Source organism: Limulus polyphemus, unplaced genomic scaffold (genome assembly GCF_000517525.1).
Source record: "Limulus polyphemus unplaced genomic scaffold, Limulus_polyphemus-2.1.2 Scaffold169, whole genome shotgun sequence".
Taxonomy (NCBI): domain Eukaryota; kingdom Metazoa; phylum Arthropoda; class Merostomata; order Xiphosura; family Limulidae; genus Limulus; species Limulus polyphemus.
The window spans coordinates 856277-872986 of record NW_013665779.1 but is presented as its reverse complement, the minus strand read 5'-3'; the positions used below and the strand labels follow the sequence as shown (position 1 = coordinate 872986).

General features: G+C 34.9%; 1 protein-coding gene across 4 annotated transcripts in view; it reads right to left on the bottom strand.

The window, feature by feature from the left end:
• Positions 1–16710, bottom strand: part of LOC106477804 (protein trapped in endoderm-1-like) — a 48791-nt gene that overhangs the window by 15132 nt on the left and 16949 nt on the right. For 2 of the 4 annotated variants that reach the window (XR_002609802.1, XM_013938329.2), the window contains exons 1-4: positions 13682–13850; positions 9053–9594; positions 2173–2443; positions 580–770 (exon numbers count right to left, since the gene is read on the bottom strand). Coding sequence is in view for 3 of the 4 variants with exons in the window: in XM_013938329.2 (XP_013793783.1) it covers positions 580–770; positions 2173–2443; positions 9053–9408 (818 nt within the window). In the remaining variant the exon portion in view is untranslated. Of the gene's footprint in view, positions 1–579; positions 771–2172; positions 2444–9052; positions 9595–13681; positions 13851–14819; positions 15142–16710 lie in introns of those variants that run through there. The other 2 variants (XM_013938342.2, XM_013938334.2) reach the window with 2 other exon arrangements.

Here is a 16710-nt window from a genome sequence, read left to right as displayed (position 1 = left end):
AGGCCGTGGCCTGACTGATTTTTCAGCTTCCTACACTCTGTAAATAATTATCTTCTTACTGTGTGCCAGAGGGACAGTGCAGAAAGGAACAACAAGTTATGCCAATGCCAAAGTCTTGACCAAACTGTGGATTTGTTTAATATTATACTTAGGTTTTAAATACAGATTAATAATAATATTTTTAAGATGGGTGAGATTGTTTATCTAAAAAGGAAAATACTGACAAATTGTTAGCTTAAATCTTGTGAATAATGTAATAAGTTATTTGTATTAGAAGCTGTACACCAAAGTTTAACGTTGATAATTAACTATTCTGATACAAAATAACTTGTAACAGTAATGTGGAAAGTGTCTCAACACCATATTAAAATAACATTAGTGTAAAAATGACAGTTAATATTCCTCACCCATGATGATTAATGCTTCAGACACAAGTAAAATAAGCAATTTCTCTTCCCATTTGTTGGGAGACTTTTGACACTGCCATCAATTAGTAAAAGGTAAGAACAAAATCACTTAAACCAGGTATTTATAATGCACAGTATAGTTCAAAATATCATTTTAGCACATGTGCCATACCTAATTCTGCTGTCAAAAACATTTACTACCATCAGGGGTAGGAAACAAAGAATAAATGAGCAGAAGATGATCAGCATCATGCGAGTCAGTCGAATTTCATCGTTTCGTTGGGTATTTTGTCTCGTGATGGTGGATGGAGTTGTTTGACTGGTTGGACTGTGAGCCTCGATATTTCTCCGACTGTGACGTACCTGAAAATACAGAAATTCATACCGTGAAGAAAAAAAAAAGGTTCTTTTGAAAGAAAATTACAGTAGAAATAAAGCTCAGGATTACTTCATCGTGAATGGCTTAATTTGAATGATAAGATGCAACAAGTTGGTTTCAAATTAATTTATCTACAGTAGTGTGATGTGTAAAACGTACGATAGGAGGTTTTAACTTTCCCCCAAGCAGTAAGTAATTATTTCGGTATTTAAGGCTTTGTAAATACAAAGTAAGGAGATTAAGCAGTGATCATCCCGTTAGTCGATATTTGCTATTATTTTATAAATTTGATGATTATTTAAAAAGAAATACACGTTAAAATTATTTGTAAAAAAATTAAATCTAAACCGTAACTTTGAATTCGGTATTTTGTATATTTACCGCTATTACCGCCGGTCTTAGTCCATAATAAAATCGGCTATTGTGTATATATGTCAAACACGTGCCATTAAACTACTGTAACTAACACTCGTGGTGCTGTAAAGTTTTATTAACGATTTGTGATAAAGCACAAAGCTGCACAATGGGCTGTCTGTGGTCTGCCCCCCCCCCCTCTCCCACAGTTATCTAAACATGTTTTTTATCGTTATAGGACCGTTGAGCTATTGTATACTCTGTACATTATTTGTTCGCCGCATGTTTGAATCGCAAGCTATATTTCGCTATTAAACGTTTTGTCCAAGAAATCTGTGACTGTAAATTAAAAATAGCTAGCGTGCGTACTAATAAGCTAAACGTGACACCCATACAACACAGTATACTATATGTATTTATCATTGGAACATGTCATTTAGTCCGAATAAATTTAGATGGCACACTATCTTTAAGTTAATGTTATTTATGAGGAAGTGGAATATAAATCCGCGGTTCAGCTTTTAAAAAATAAATCTATAATCATAACTCCAAATAGGTACTTTAATCATAAACCAACAGTACATGGATTCTGAGCTTTACAAACTAACTGATATGTTTTAAAAGTATGCAGCATTCTGCCCTGATTAAATAGCCAATAATGTGAGCCAATCAGCATCCGAAACGAGATGGCTTAGTTAAAACACCGGATGATGAATCTCAGTTTGGACTTCAAGATATTTAAATAATAGACAAAAGCTACACTGAAAATTACCCAGAGCGACAGACTGCTCGAAAATGTTTCAGCAGCCCAGGAAACGCTTTGAAAACATAATATTTTCAACTACTTACAGTTATATACTCACTGCCCTGTGTAAGTTAAGTTTTTTACGCCCACCTTAAACTTACTACATCTAAAGCGTGAATGCGGCTTAATTTTTTTGTTTCAAATGGAGTGGCCATCCTCATTCTCAGTTTTTCTTTGTAATCACACTTTAAAAATTAATTACTAGAACTATCAGGTATATTTATTACCTTGTAGAAGATACAAGAGTAGGAGACAATGATCACGACACAAGGAACCAAGAAGCCTATGATAAACAAGAACTTCTTTGGAGAGTGACCGTTTCGTCTTAGGATGGTACAAGAAAATGTTTCATCGTTCAGACCGAACTCTCCCCAAGCACGTGCCAATGTCGGTGTAAGCATGGAGAAGCTAAATATCCAAGAAAAGGCGATCATCAGCGCCACGTAACGTTTCTTGTAGATTCTGTCGTACAGGTTGTAGTGGTTGATTAAGATTAATCTAAACCGTGGGAAAAAATGCGTTAAAAATATTAAGAAATCAAACAAAAAATCAACTGTAATTAAAGACCATATGTAAATCATAACTTGCGCATAAATGTTAAAGATATGTTAAAGATAATTTACAATCGTTTGTAGAAGCTACTTACCAATAAATATGAAGTTCACTTATACTATGTGATTTTTAAAAACATATATAAACTAAAATTAAACAATTAAAGGAATCCAATTTACCCCCCGAAAAAGAAAAATATCGCAAAATACTTCAGTAACTCCAAATCACTTGAAGAAGGAAGATATATACTTTTCAAAAGAGCTCAGATTATTAGATAGCATACAGTTTTTTTTCCTTTTGTTTGTTTGTTTTTTATTTTCTGTAAATGCTTCGGCCCCTAAATTAAACATTTTACATCCCATGCTCTATAATTTTTGAAAATTGCTGAGGAAACAAGGTGCAAGTGTACACTGGTAGCTGGAACACAACTGCCAAATACACCGAAAATATAAATTCACCAATACGATCTGTGTACACTATCAATTTAAATTTAATAAGCTTATGAAATTTTTAATTTACTAAGTTTATTGATTATTCTTATGAGCTATCTAGCAAGTGGTTATTATTCGTCACCTTCCAAGTACATTGTTTGGATAACACTCACGGACTCATTATCTTCATCGTACCGTTATAAGCTAAAGTAAATTACCGAGCCTACTTATTTCAGAAGAAGAGAATATTCTGAGATGAATTAAAGATGGCTTCAGATTAGTAAATACACGAAATAGTTAAATATTTTAAAGGTTGAATGAATTTTGCTTAGTATTTATTGATAGTATTCTGCAGGATTATAAGGCTGTCACCCAGCTCCTAGAATTTACTATTCTTGTACCAAAAAAGGTTAGTTTCCTCATACATAAGACAATATTGTCTACATACGAAGATAAGCTTCTTATTTGAAGCAGTGTATACCAACAGTTACAACCAGAAGTAAAATTTCGACTGTACTCACCAGCGCTCAGCAACGGTGGATGAAGGTTATGTTTTCCCCCTGTGTGTGTCAGCAAGATTTTTCGAAAACGGCTTAATGGACTTGTATGACCGTAGTGATTAGTTTTCAACGGTGGATGAAGGTTATGTTTTCACCCCTGTGTGTGTCAGCAAGATTTCTCGAAAACGGCTTAATGGACTTGTATAAATCCATTCAGCCGTTTTCGAGAAATCTTGCTGACGTATGTTGAAAACTAATCACTACGGTCATACAAGTCCATTAAGCCGTTTTCGAGAAATCTTGTTGACATACACAGGGATGAAAACATAACCTTCATCCACCGTTGAAAACTAATCACTACGGTCATACAAGTCCATTAAGCCGTTTTCGAAAAATCTTGCTGACACACACAGGGATGAAAACATAACCTTCATCCACCGTTGAAAACTAATCACTACGGTCGGGTGACCCAACTTAGTAGTGATTAGTTTTTAAGAGGGTTAAGGTCACGAAAATCCCTATCTGTTAACATGGAGACGGATTATTCACACTATTTTTGCTATATAACTGTCAAAAATGATCGGATTTTGATGAAACTTGGTGAATATATATATAGAATATTATTCCTTATTGTCCTGCCAAATATGGTCCGTGATCGTTGATGAGGACAGACATACGGACACATTTTCGTTTTTTTTTTTGTGAGCCGAATATGATCAACGCTGCGAAGGTACGTGCTCTACTGTGTGCACCTCTAGTTTAATTTTGCTTTTCGTCCAACCTGCCTTCCATAATATTGTCAAAAAGCAAACATGTTACACATCAGGGCCCAACAAAAAGAATAATTGTATGGGGCCCAACTACTTTTTATGCGCCACTGATTAGCATGTATAATGTTTTTGTCACTCAACGGAATGGGAAGCAAGGCAAAAAAAATTAGTTGCCTTTAATGTTTCTTTAAAACCATCAAAACAGTTAATCTTGTGGAAAAAATGTAGCAGTGTTTTTTGACATATCAAATGAAATTTATAATTGTGCTCACTATGAGTGTTGTTATAAGAAACAAGGTTACATGTATTTTCTTCTTTTTTTTTTGCAAACGATAGTATAAATTACATATATGGCCCAAATCCGTTGTTTAGTGCACTTATGAGTACTGACACCTGTTTTGTGGGGAATTTCGCCTTTGGATACAACTTGGTGCATAATAATTTGACCAAAACGAGATATGTTTTAACTAATGCGTGTGAGCGTGAGAATAAATCCAGATGTGCAAGTCTTACGCTCAGTGAGCGAGTGTTGGTAGCTCTGGAAACGTAACTAGTGGCTATTAACCTCAGAACAGTTACATTACAAATATTTTAAACTTTAAACTAGACATAATCTATAATGTAAAGTCAGACGTTTTAGGATTGTATTACATTAAATGTTGTATAAGCCTTAAAATTCAGAAGTAAAGTTCTTGTGAGTAATGGGCTTATCAGTTAATCGTCATTAGAAGTCTTTTCCCGAATGTAAGTACCATGATTAAGGATATTAGAAACAACAAATAAGGAATATCAGAATACAAAGTATTGTATTTACTTATCTATTTATTTTATCATTATTAAAGCCTGGAATAGGTAATTTGCGACTTGTGACAATACATGGAGTTCGATAGGATAATTATTTATTTAACATTAAAATCTGGAATGGATAACTCACGATATTTTTAGGAATATTAGTTTGGATTTCATACTTTTAGGTTTATAAGCTTATCTAATACTGTTGATTCAGCTAGGTCTAAAGTGGTAACATTGGGTTTAACCTTATTAATCAGCCGTCCCGGTTTGGACCTCTCTGTCCCGAAGAAATTTTTCATTTTCAAGACATAACAAATGTCCCGGTTTTAACTCACCTTTTTTTTTTTTTTGCTATATGACTCCATACCTGCCTAAAAGTTCAAGTTTTTGGCTGTTATTATATCATCTAGAAACGAAAAATAGAAAAGGTGGTCAACATTAATCAATGTAAACCACAATTTTAATTGCAGTGTCATCATCAATCACATTGCAGGTCATTTTTGGTAGCGATGTCAAAAGAACTTTAAAAATAATGTGCAGCTTTCTCGTCACATCTGTAGGTTTGCAACTCTGTTAAAAGACTCTCAATGAGATCTGCTACTTTCATGTAATACAACTTGGAACTTTGCAGCATATCTGTCGTTCCTTTTGCTTCTTGTAAGATATCATTCAGAAACAGCATGCAGTAGAAAAACGTCTGTCAAGTTGCGCCTAAATGGACTGGGCATTTAATGCACGGTTTCGATTGTTGTCACTTACGTCAACATGCTGCAGAAATTTAATAAAACAGTCAAATCTTGCTACAATTCCACTTACAGCACGCATCTGACAATCCCATCGTATTTTTCAATTATACAGGCTTTTCATATGAGTGTGTGTCTTTTCTTCTTTGGAAAGCATCCACTGTGCGTCAACATTAGAACCACTTAAAAATTTGTAGCAAATCTGAAGCGTTGAGAAAAAGTCATCAACAGGGGTAACACATTTCACACTTTCTACAATGCGCAAAACGTTGAATGTAGATGGCTTGAGGTACGATTTGTCTTATTTTGTGTTGAATTCCAGAGTACTTGCCGTTTATGACGGTGGTGTCATCATATCCTTGACTAATCAGGTTTGGGACATCAAGTCCGTTGTTCTTTAACTCCTCCAAAATCTATTTGGCCAACGATTCTGCGTCGAGTTCATCAGCGACTTCAGAATCATTAAAGTACCTAACTCATCTTTTCTTTTTATTTTTTGGATAGGTTTTTAGTTTCATCGACTAATATTGAAAAGTACTGAGCTTCTCTTATTTCTTTTTTTATTTCTTCCAAAATTATAACACTGACGATATCTGAAATGGTATCTTGTACACTGTAGTGCGTATATTCGGCATTTTTAGGCCCTTCACACAGTTGTTCATTTAGAATCCGGGAATAAGGATTTAAGAAGTTTAATATTTCCAAAAAGTTTCCTTTATTTTCAGCTGTGTCTCCTTCACAATGACTCCTCTGAGCTATGTTTTGGACAGCTGTAAGTCTCAACGTATCTGCAAATATTTTGATGTACTCCCTATTCATTTTTTTCCCACAATCAGCTGGTGAGCTTCATTGACGCGATCCACTACTGTTTTCTCAGAAAGCTTCGATTTGAAATAAGCATCATAATTGCATCAGACTGCTTGTGTTTGAGAAATTTATTGTTTTTTAGAGATCCAACCGTGCACTTTTTCCATGTATTGAACACTTGCTCACCTTGATATTTAGCGCCTGTAGTAAAATGAAGACACACAAAACAATAAACTTTGTCAGTAGATGCGAAATATTCAAATGAAACCAAGGATATGCTTTATACCATTCAGGTATGAATTTTCGTCCATAAGTCTTTGGAAAGCGGAAGGGCTCATTAAGACCAGGTCGAATCGGTTCATTGTCGGGCATTCGAGATATATCAGCCGCACCATCTATTCCAAGAGTCGACCTGGGCAGAGTTGATTTTTCAATGCTGCTCGGCTCGTGTAATTCTACAATGCTAGTGGGTTCGCCCAACATATCTTCATGTTCTTGATCAGAAGTATCTACACAACCTCTTTGGTTTTATAGTCTGTCCTCTGTCGAGTCTTCACGTACGACTATTTCATCTTCAATCCTTCGGCGCTTCCCGTTTGTTCCACCTGCATCCTTGATATATTCATCTTCCTGGGAATCCTGTGAGTTACGCGGATTTTTGCAAATTTTTCTGATATCCATTTTCTCGATAGTAAGACTTGGTGTGTCTACACATGTATGCAGAACACCAACTTCATATAACAATGCCCCCCAGTGGCACAGCGGCATGTCTGCGTACTTACAGCGCTAGAAACCGGGTTTCGATGCCCTTGGTGGACAGAGAACAGATAGCCCATTATGTAGCTTTGTGTTCAACTTCAAACCAACTAACCAATCATGTAACAATTAACAACACAACGTAAAGTTTAAAGATATCCGCGACCTCTTGACCTAAAAAATTTAAGAACAACCTCGCAACAAGTACTGAGGCGCAAATTAAAAACGCCGAAGATTAGACTGAGTTTGTATGTCGGTATGCTTATTCCGGTTTAACCACCTGACAATTATGGTTTTAATAGTGCAGATACGTATTGTATTTTTAGTTTTCCTTAACGATAGTTGCTTTAACAAGTAGACATGCTAAACAATTAAAAGATGTTTAAATATGTAATGTATATGTCCTAACACAGCGTGTAAATTTAAAAACAAAATTGGCTTGGTTAATTTCCTCGTCATTTAAAAAGTAAAAAGAATAGACGCTACTTTTTGAATGGGTATTATTATTATTATTATCATTAAAGAAAATATTGAGGATATTATTGGAAGAAGGAGAGCATGTGCCGAGGCCGTTACCAAACCCCTCAAGCATATAATAGAAGTAATAGTATTAAAATCAGTGTTGCCAAGTCTCGGAAAAAATAAGCGGCACTGCCGTTCAAAACTGCTTTTTGATGGCTTAATTGGTATATAGAATGTGTCAAGTGGGCAAGTCAGGAAAGTTGTGGTTGTTGGTATGTTTTTAAATTAAATGAACAGGAATGGGAATAGGATGATTCCAAATTTTGAATAATGTGTAGACTATTCGTTGGCCCAATCAATCAACAAAACCACTCTTCGAACCATTTTACTGTGTGTTGAAGTGAGCTATTACAAAAGAAGCCCAGATAAGCGATCTAAGAACAAAAAAAGCCCAATTCCGCTTATTATAAGCGGACATGGTAATTAAAATCACCTTACTTATATTGGGTAATTGGTATTAAAATTTTAAGATATACAATAAAAAGATACATAATAGTAGATTAAAAGTGGATGCTGCCGGCCAGTTTCCTCCCCGTGGTCGGTAGTTCGGAATTGGGAACGGCACAACGGCTTTTGGAATGCGTACTGATAAACATACTGCACTAAACTAATCTTTTGTGTAAATCAAATCAATCTTAATCTGAAATAATCTTTAAATAAAAGATACTTAAGATAGCATACTTCTTCTTCTTCTGAAACTGTAAGACCTATTACCTACCACTATGCGTTCCAGAATCGTATATAAATACATATGTGGTGGCTGTAATGCTACTTACATTGTCAAAACTATTCGCCAATTACACCTGCGAACATATGGGAGTATCAAGCAGAACTGGTAATAAATTATCAAATCCACCAGACTCCACAATTAGCACACATAGTGAAAACACTAACCACCCTGTCTTGATTACGAATTTCAAAGTCATCTCAACTGTCAATTTAATATTTATCAGCTAACCAGTTATTTATTAAAGCAACACAAAATTATAAAAACTAAATAAAACAAGTTAACAATAAAATACGTCATCTTAAGTATTTTTTTCATTTTAAGGAAGACTGAAAAGCTTTACAATACTTATTGATAAGAAATTGTTTAAGGAACAAAAAGTTGTTATTAATCATTTAAATCTAAACACTTTAAAACAGATAAATAAAAGAAAATAAACGAATGTATTGTTATATATTTTTTTAAATAATCCTCAAAGAAAATATGCTGTTCCAAATGCACACCTACCTGTTGATTGTAATCATTGTCATAGACAGGAGGGAAGCCCCAACGTTTCCATAGAAGAAAAACGGAAACAGAGAACACATTGTTTCTCCTAACAACCAAGCCTGGTGGATGTACCGTGATGCTGTTAGAGGTAAATTAATCGCACAAAACAGGAAGTCAGTTGTACAAAGACTGATTACAAACGCCGTGGTGGCGTTTCTCAATTTTACGCTCCGACAGAGGGCGAGGATCGTCAAAAAGTTGCCCAGCAGCCCAATGATGATGAATATAACACAGCAAACAGCAGCAAATACTGTAGCACCACGAGGATACCTTGGTATCTCTAGGATAACTTCAGTTCCGTTAACATCTTCCATCAGGATTTATAATCGATCTTCAAACTCCGTCCAAGTCGGTAATATTGCAGGTTTCTACTAATGTTTAACTCTTTCCTTTTTTCTTCTTTTGTCTTTATATAGATATGTATTTCCTTTTTTTATGTTCTTTTAGTAGATTGATAAATGAAACACGAACTTAAAAATCCCAACAATAAACATCAACTTCTGAAAAATAAAAAAAAGCGTGTGTGTGTAGAAAATCAATACTCAAAGAGTCAAGCAAAACAAAATGAAAAAGAAGAACTGCATTAAAAACAGCAAATCCAAACCTGTGACAAATGACATCCAAATGAACAAAAACACACCCAAACAAAAATCAAATCAAAAACGCTGCACAAGTCAAGAATATCCTCAGGGCACAGGCTGTAATGTGGGATATAATTTGGCACATTTTATATCCCACATAATAGCCTGTACCCTGGGAATCCTCTTGACTTGTGTAGCGTCTTTGATTAGATTTTTTGTTTGGGTTTGTTTTTGTTCATTTGTGTGTCTGTATTGGTATTTTATTTACAATAGCTACATATTCAATCAAATCTATAAAACATATCGAACACAGAGGAAGCTGTTCATTCACACCTCACTGGACATTCCTTTTCAAAAGCGCTTTACAGTAAACATTAAATACAAATTGAACATGCATATTCTTTTAGATGGGCCAAATCTTCACTGAAGCATATGTTTAAGCTATGATTAATGTAATTTAGAAAATATAGTTTTAAGTTATGTTTTACACTAATAACCTTAGCTTTCGGAGCTTGGAGTATACCGGGATATATACAAGGTAAGTAAGTTTACATAAGAATTTGTTTAGCTCGCATGTTTTGACACCAACTTATTTTGCGGTGTAGGGAATAATCGAAGAACGTAAACCTGCAGATATAAATCAGGAAGGAAGGCACTTTGAACACTTACTTAAAGGGAGGAAAGTGTCGTAAAATAACGTAAAATTTGTTCATTCATCTTTGTGTGGCTATAGTAACAACATACTATGTTTTATATTGTATAACTGACTGAATGAGCCATTGGTTTATTAATTAATTAAGTAAACTTAAAGCCCACCCTGTATATCAGGACAAGTATACAAATACTTTTTGATTACAGTTTCAATGTTCATAACTTATTGCAGGCAGTCAAATGTATGTTAGTGAAAATCATATAAACATTACATGAAAATGAGCGAAAATGCAATAAATTGTAGGTGTTTCGTAGGAAAAACAACGAAAAATAGAAATTCAGACCTCTATGTGAATTTTCATGAAAGGAAATACAAATTAAAAAACAAATTCAACTTCACATGGGAAAATGCAACGAATTGTTTTAAAGTAAAGGAAGCCTTAAAAAAAAACAGGATAGTTGTGGGTTTATCACGAATTCGTTATGCAGAAATGGTTTCAGAATTTCGTGCCATGCTACACAAGGTCTAGCCGGTTGTTGATTTTGAACTGATAGACTAGAGCAGTGTTGCGAAACTGTCACACTGATACTCCCTAACTTTGGTTGTTTTGTTTTAAATTTCGCGCAAAGCTACACGAGGGCTATCTGCGCTAGTCGTCCCTAATTTAGCAGCGCAAAACTAGAGGGAAGGCACCACCAACGAATAGTGGGATTGATCGTACATTATAACGCCCACGGCTAAAAGGACGAGCATGTTTGGTGTGAGGGGATTCGAACACGCGACCCTCAGAATGCGAGTCGACCGCCCTAACCACATGGCCATGCCGGGCCCTCCCTAACTTTAACAAAAAATAAATACACATAAAAAAGCTCCTCCCGAAAGTTTACGATTTGAGAGATTGCAGATAGAAAAAACACTGCGGAAGTCTGTCGTGTCACGATTGCTAAGGGTGCTCCTGGCAAGATGAATAAAAGTGTTATTCGAGATATCTTACTTTGTTACTTGGGTAATTTTTCTAGCAGCATTTTTTCTTTTAATCACCCACCCTCCTTAAACAAAAATACAAGCATATGATGTCTCCCAAAGGAGGCTACCACGTGGATTGAGATGCGCTGGACTAGGGGTAGGGCAGCTAATGTCAATATCTACCAGCAACTCTTAAGCTACTCTTGTGTGATCGAATAATGGCATCTGACCAACGTACTTATACCCATGCCCCCAAAGTGCAGAGCGCGGTTTTGTAACAACAGTCGCACATCACGCATCTTTGAATGCACAGTTCGTGTACGATAACCACCGGCCACGCCCATCCCTGAAATAGAGTTGTTGGACACTATTCCCTCATATAAACAGCGTTTCCGTGTTCCAATAATTATAGAAATTGCTTTGTTAGTTGTTATAGAACAGATTAGGTAAAAAGGACATTTTTCTACAAGCTCTTCCACGACTTCCCTTCAACTTTACAATTAATACTGTTTCATTCCATCCAGTAACTTCTTTTGTTACGGCTGTTGGTTAGGACGCTGGACTCGCAACCTGCGGGTCACAGGTTCGAATCCTGTCATCATTTGTGCTCACACTTTCAGCCGTGGAAGCGTTATAATGTGGAGATCGATTAGAGTAGCACAATGGTTGGCGGTGGGTGGTGTTGACTAACTACTTCCCTCTAGTCTATCACTGCTAAATTAGGGTTGGCTAGCGTAGATAGTCCTCGAAAAGCTTTGCTTGAAATTCAACACAAACATTTTGTTGCATAATGTTCGTTGTAGACTTTTGATCACTCAGAATATATAAATTTCATGGTAACATTCACATTTTTATTCGTTGAATTATTAAGTGACGCCTGTATGATTGTCCCATAACAGAAAAACACTAAGCCTTGACTAAGGCAACAGGAATATTATGAAGAATCAATCCACACATTCATACACACGGTACTAAGAATAACAAATACAAGTTGACTCACTTCAAAACTATTAATTTTTCTTTCTCGCTTTTTTTTTATAATTTTTTTAAATCTTGAAGACCCCTATTTCATGACATTGAGGAAATTTCCTAAGTTTTACTTGTGACACTACATCACTATTAGTACCGTTATGTTCCATCCAGTAATTCATGTTCTGACAAAATGTTCGACATAAACTTTTAAATACTTAAAATACATACCAATATTTAATAGTAACATTATCAAGATTACGTCTTTTTTTTTTTTCCTTTACAAATCACTTGAATTATACATGTTGGAGAATTTCTATAATACAACGCCTGCCATACGCCTTTTATTCCTTTGTAAGATACGCTATTCGCGTAATTTTTTCGAAATTTTAAACCACTAAATTAACGTGGTTATGTCAATTTATATTCTCTCTTTATATAAAATAAATAATAATAAAATATGGTCAATAGGAGTAAGGTTACATTTCTTCTTCTGAAATTATATAAATCTTAAACCTTAATTCATGAAAAAATGTAGCTACAAAAATATTTCAGTCTAAAATTTCTCCAAGAGAGATAATAATCAAACGAATATCAATTAGTAAAATATTAGCGGGAGTCTCTGGCATGTTTCATACTTTTTTAAAGTTTTTTTTACTTGACTTTCGAAATTTTTGGATATTTTTCTTTTGCTAACTGCAAACCATGTGCATTATGTAATTTTCTTTTTCATCTAAGATCGTCTTCAATTTCAAGATGTGGTTTAACCAAATGAATGGAATGTTAAAAGGTCGATCCTTATAAAGGAACTCTTTTTGATATGGACGTATAGATGTGTACAAGTATGTTATTTCCATAAACGTCCTGTAATGTCTGTGGTTAAGCTGATTAATGCGCTTTTCCTGTTACACAAACATTCGTTGCATAACCATCTATTGGATTCTGGCATATATTTTTACAGTACGAATTAAAGGCTCTTTCTTAGAGGATGCAAGTTTAAAAAATGGGGTAAGTAAAAGGTGGCTAACGTTTTGAAATTATTTTATCAGATATTCCGCATGCCTACTTTCTTTAACTGAAAATGGTTTGTTCTTCTCTGCCTGTTTCACCAAATATCGGAATTTATAATTTACTGTAACCTGAAGAAACTTTATTCGATTTTAAGCCAAAAATTAAGTTGTACTTGTAGTTAGCAGCCTAATTACAGTAATATAATTAAACTCAGTTTACTGGTTGCGCGAATTAAACGTGTTAATTTAGCTTAGAAACGTGAACATAATGATTAATACTAATAAAGTAATATTAAACATTTAGGGCTGTGCCTTAAAATTAGATGGCCAAGTAAGTACACAAGACGTGTTCGTATGAGCTTCGCTGTATCACCCGAAAGACGCCAGAAAAATTCAATTTTATACATACCTAGGTTATCGTGGACACAGGCTACAGCAAACTGAGACTTCAATCACTCTACTGTTACTAACTCGACCATTCGTTCAACAGGATTATGATAACGTATGTGTAACGTTTTAAACCGAGCTTGAACAACAAGAAACAGAGTTCTCATATGACATATGAACGACGAGAGATAATTTCTCGTTCTTGCACGTCATACATGTCTACATACTTTACGCGATTTATTATTTTGCTTGGTCAAAGAAGAGAACTGTCTCCATAATGTCACAGAACATAAGCCAATCTAGCTTCCATGTGTTCATTTTTATAAAGCGAACGTTGTAGGATAACAAGTAAAATACTTTTATTTAGATACGATGATAGAGTCGTAAATACAGCGACAGCTACCGTTATGTAGGAACGCCAAAATTCAGACGAATATTCCAATAAGTATATGTTATTCTCAAAGCAAAAATAAAAGATGTAAAACTCAATAATGAATTATGGTGCACGAGAAAGAAATGGTGTTTTGCAAGATTAACTAATCAACAGAACCTTTTAGGACAAAATAATTTTCACAACTTCAAATCTTGACATTAAGCTTAACTTGCTTCTCTTGGTATGATGAAATGTAGTCTAAGATTTATAAATAATAGAAGATAAGAAATTAGAAAAACGAAATTATGTTCAACCTTTTTAAAAAATCTTAAAAGAAACTTGAAGATAAATACCAGTTCAATTATTTATTTTTTTTACTTTCACAATTTAAACGACAGGCCGATCCATTTAACCAGCTAACCGAGAACTGCAGTTTTGTCAGCAATGATCAGTGGCCCAGACAGTCTTAGTTGGTGAGAGCTCAAACTGATTGTGATATATTGGCTTTTAATCAAACGTTAGAGTAGTATATTAATTCCTACCTCCCCCTTCCACCCCATTATTGTAAACTTTATGATGTTTTTTCTTCATATTACAGGTGTGTGACCTGTAACCTAGAAATTCGTTAGCTCGTACCAAGTAACAAACCGATACCTTTAACCAGCTAACTGAGAATTTCTCGAGTGTTACATTTAGATGGGCAGCTGAAAGCCTGAAACTCTTTCGCAATGACAAAAACAAAACATTAATCTACGAATAATCATGTTCCTACCTAAATCGTACTTACCTTGAGCTATTCTTCAATGAGGTTTAAACTTGTACAATTTTCTACATTTAACAGAAAAGTGGTCAGACATACTATAACGCAACAGATAATGTGAATCGCGTAGAAACACCATAAGTAATGTGACGTCATCGATGACGCACCAACGAATATTCATGCTTTTAAACCTCAGGGTCACCCAGAAGATGCATCAGGACCTATTTGGTTTCCTAGAGTACTTGCTGATGAACAAAGTATAGAACATAATGCCACTAAAACTGAATAAATGCCAGTGTTAAGAAGTCCAACTGATGAATTCATTCAGCACAGTGACCACGCCTCTATGATTATAACGTAACTCTTTAAACACACGGTTTTAGAAAGAAACAGTGGAGCTGATGTAACAGCTTATAAAACCCACCTAGTTGTTAATATTTTCATCCCGCCCTTTTTCCGGTATATGTTTAAAAGAACAGATCATGTGCTTTAAGGAAACACATGTTAAGTCTCATTAAACCTTCACTTGAAACCTTTCTCGATTAATCACTATAATTATATTTGGCTGAAAAACTCAGAACTGTCCAATACTTCGTTTTTCATGGTTGTCATAGCTATATAGTATACAATAAGACCTTGAAAACATCAAAAACCTCTTCACTTTCTGCCTTCGAAGCTCTTTAACCCCTCCTGCTTGACATTATTAAGAACAGTTAGTAAGTTATTAGACAATTTTAAGAGCATTTGTATGGGAGAGTAAACAGTCTTTGGTATAACAGGTTAAGGAACAGTTATCGGTGGCAGGAATATAGGTTAATGCAATTAAAAATTTCCCTTTTCCAATATACTCTAAGTATATGATAAAAATAACGAATTTTGATAAAGTAACTAATAAAACACCGATTCACTTGTAAGTCTACGACACCGTTCTTTGTTTTGACCCATGATAAGAATAGTAACATTTATGTTTTAGCGCACGTTGTGCTGCACAACAGGTTATCAGTGTCTTGTAGTCGGTAGGGATCGAGCCACGAATTCCAGCGTTCTAAGTTCTTGAGTTATTTTGAATACAGTAACTCGTACAACATAAATTCACTTATAAGTCTACGGTATTCTTCTATGTTTCGATCATCTGAAAAAAAATCAGTTTATTGTTTTTGTTTTAGCATAAATCTGCACAATGGATTACCTACGCTGTACAGGTCGCAGGGATCGAACTCCGAATTCGAGTGTTATAAGTTTTCGCTTATCGCTGGGGAAAAGACAAGAACAGGACTTAATATCTTTAATCAGCCCGATTGCGCCGGGGAGGCCTAGTGGTTAAAGTCTTGGTTAACAGGTTTGAGAGACCACGATTTGAGTCTGCCTCAAAAATAAAAACATCGCTACGCATTTTGGGCTCGTAGGTGCTTCGTAAGAGTGAAGCTCAAATACCACATTTTGATTAGAGTATCCCAAGAGTTGGCAGTGGGTGCTGTTGATTAGCTGCCTTCCCTCTAATATATCAGTTGAAAATTAGGGACAGCTAGCGTAAATAACCTTTGTGTAGCTATGCGTGAATATCCTAAAACTAACAAACGAACAAAACGTCATCCGGATAATCTATATATATATATATATAAGAGGAAGTTTGTTTATTTTGTTCGCCATAGGAAACCAAACGGTTGAACATACAAATTTTAAAATAACTTCATAATAACCAAGTTTTGACAAGAAATTTAATGGTGCTATTTATTTTGTATTTGGTTTAGTATTTAATGACGAAAATTGACAATTAATGATTATTGCGCCATTTTTCTTGTAATAAACACACAAACATAAGCACGTTTTGCACATAGAAAGCGTTATGACGGGAGACATTCACATCACCTTGCTGTCAATTCAGTATTTCCAAAAACAGTTTTATTTAAATAGTGCT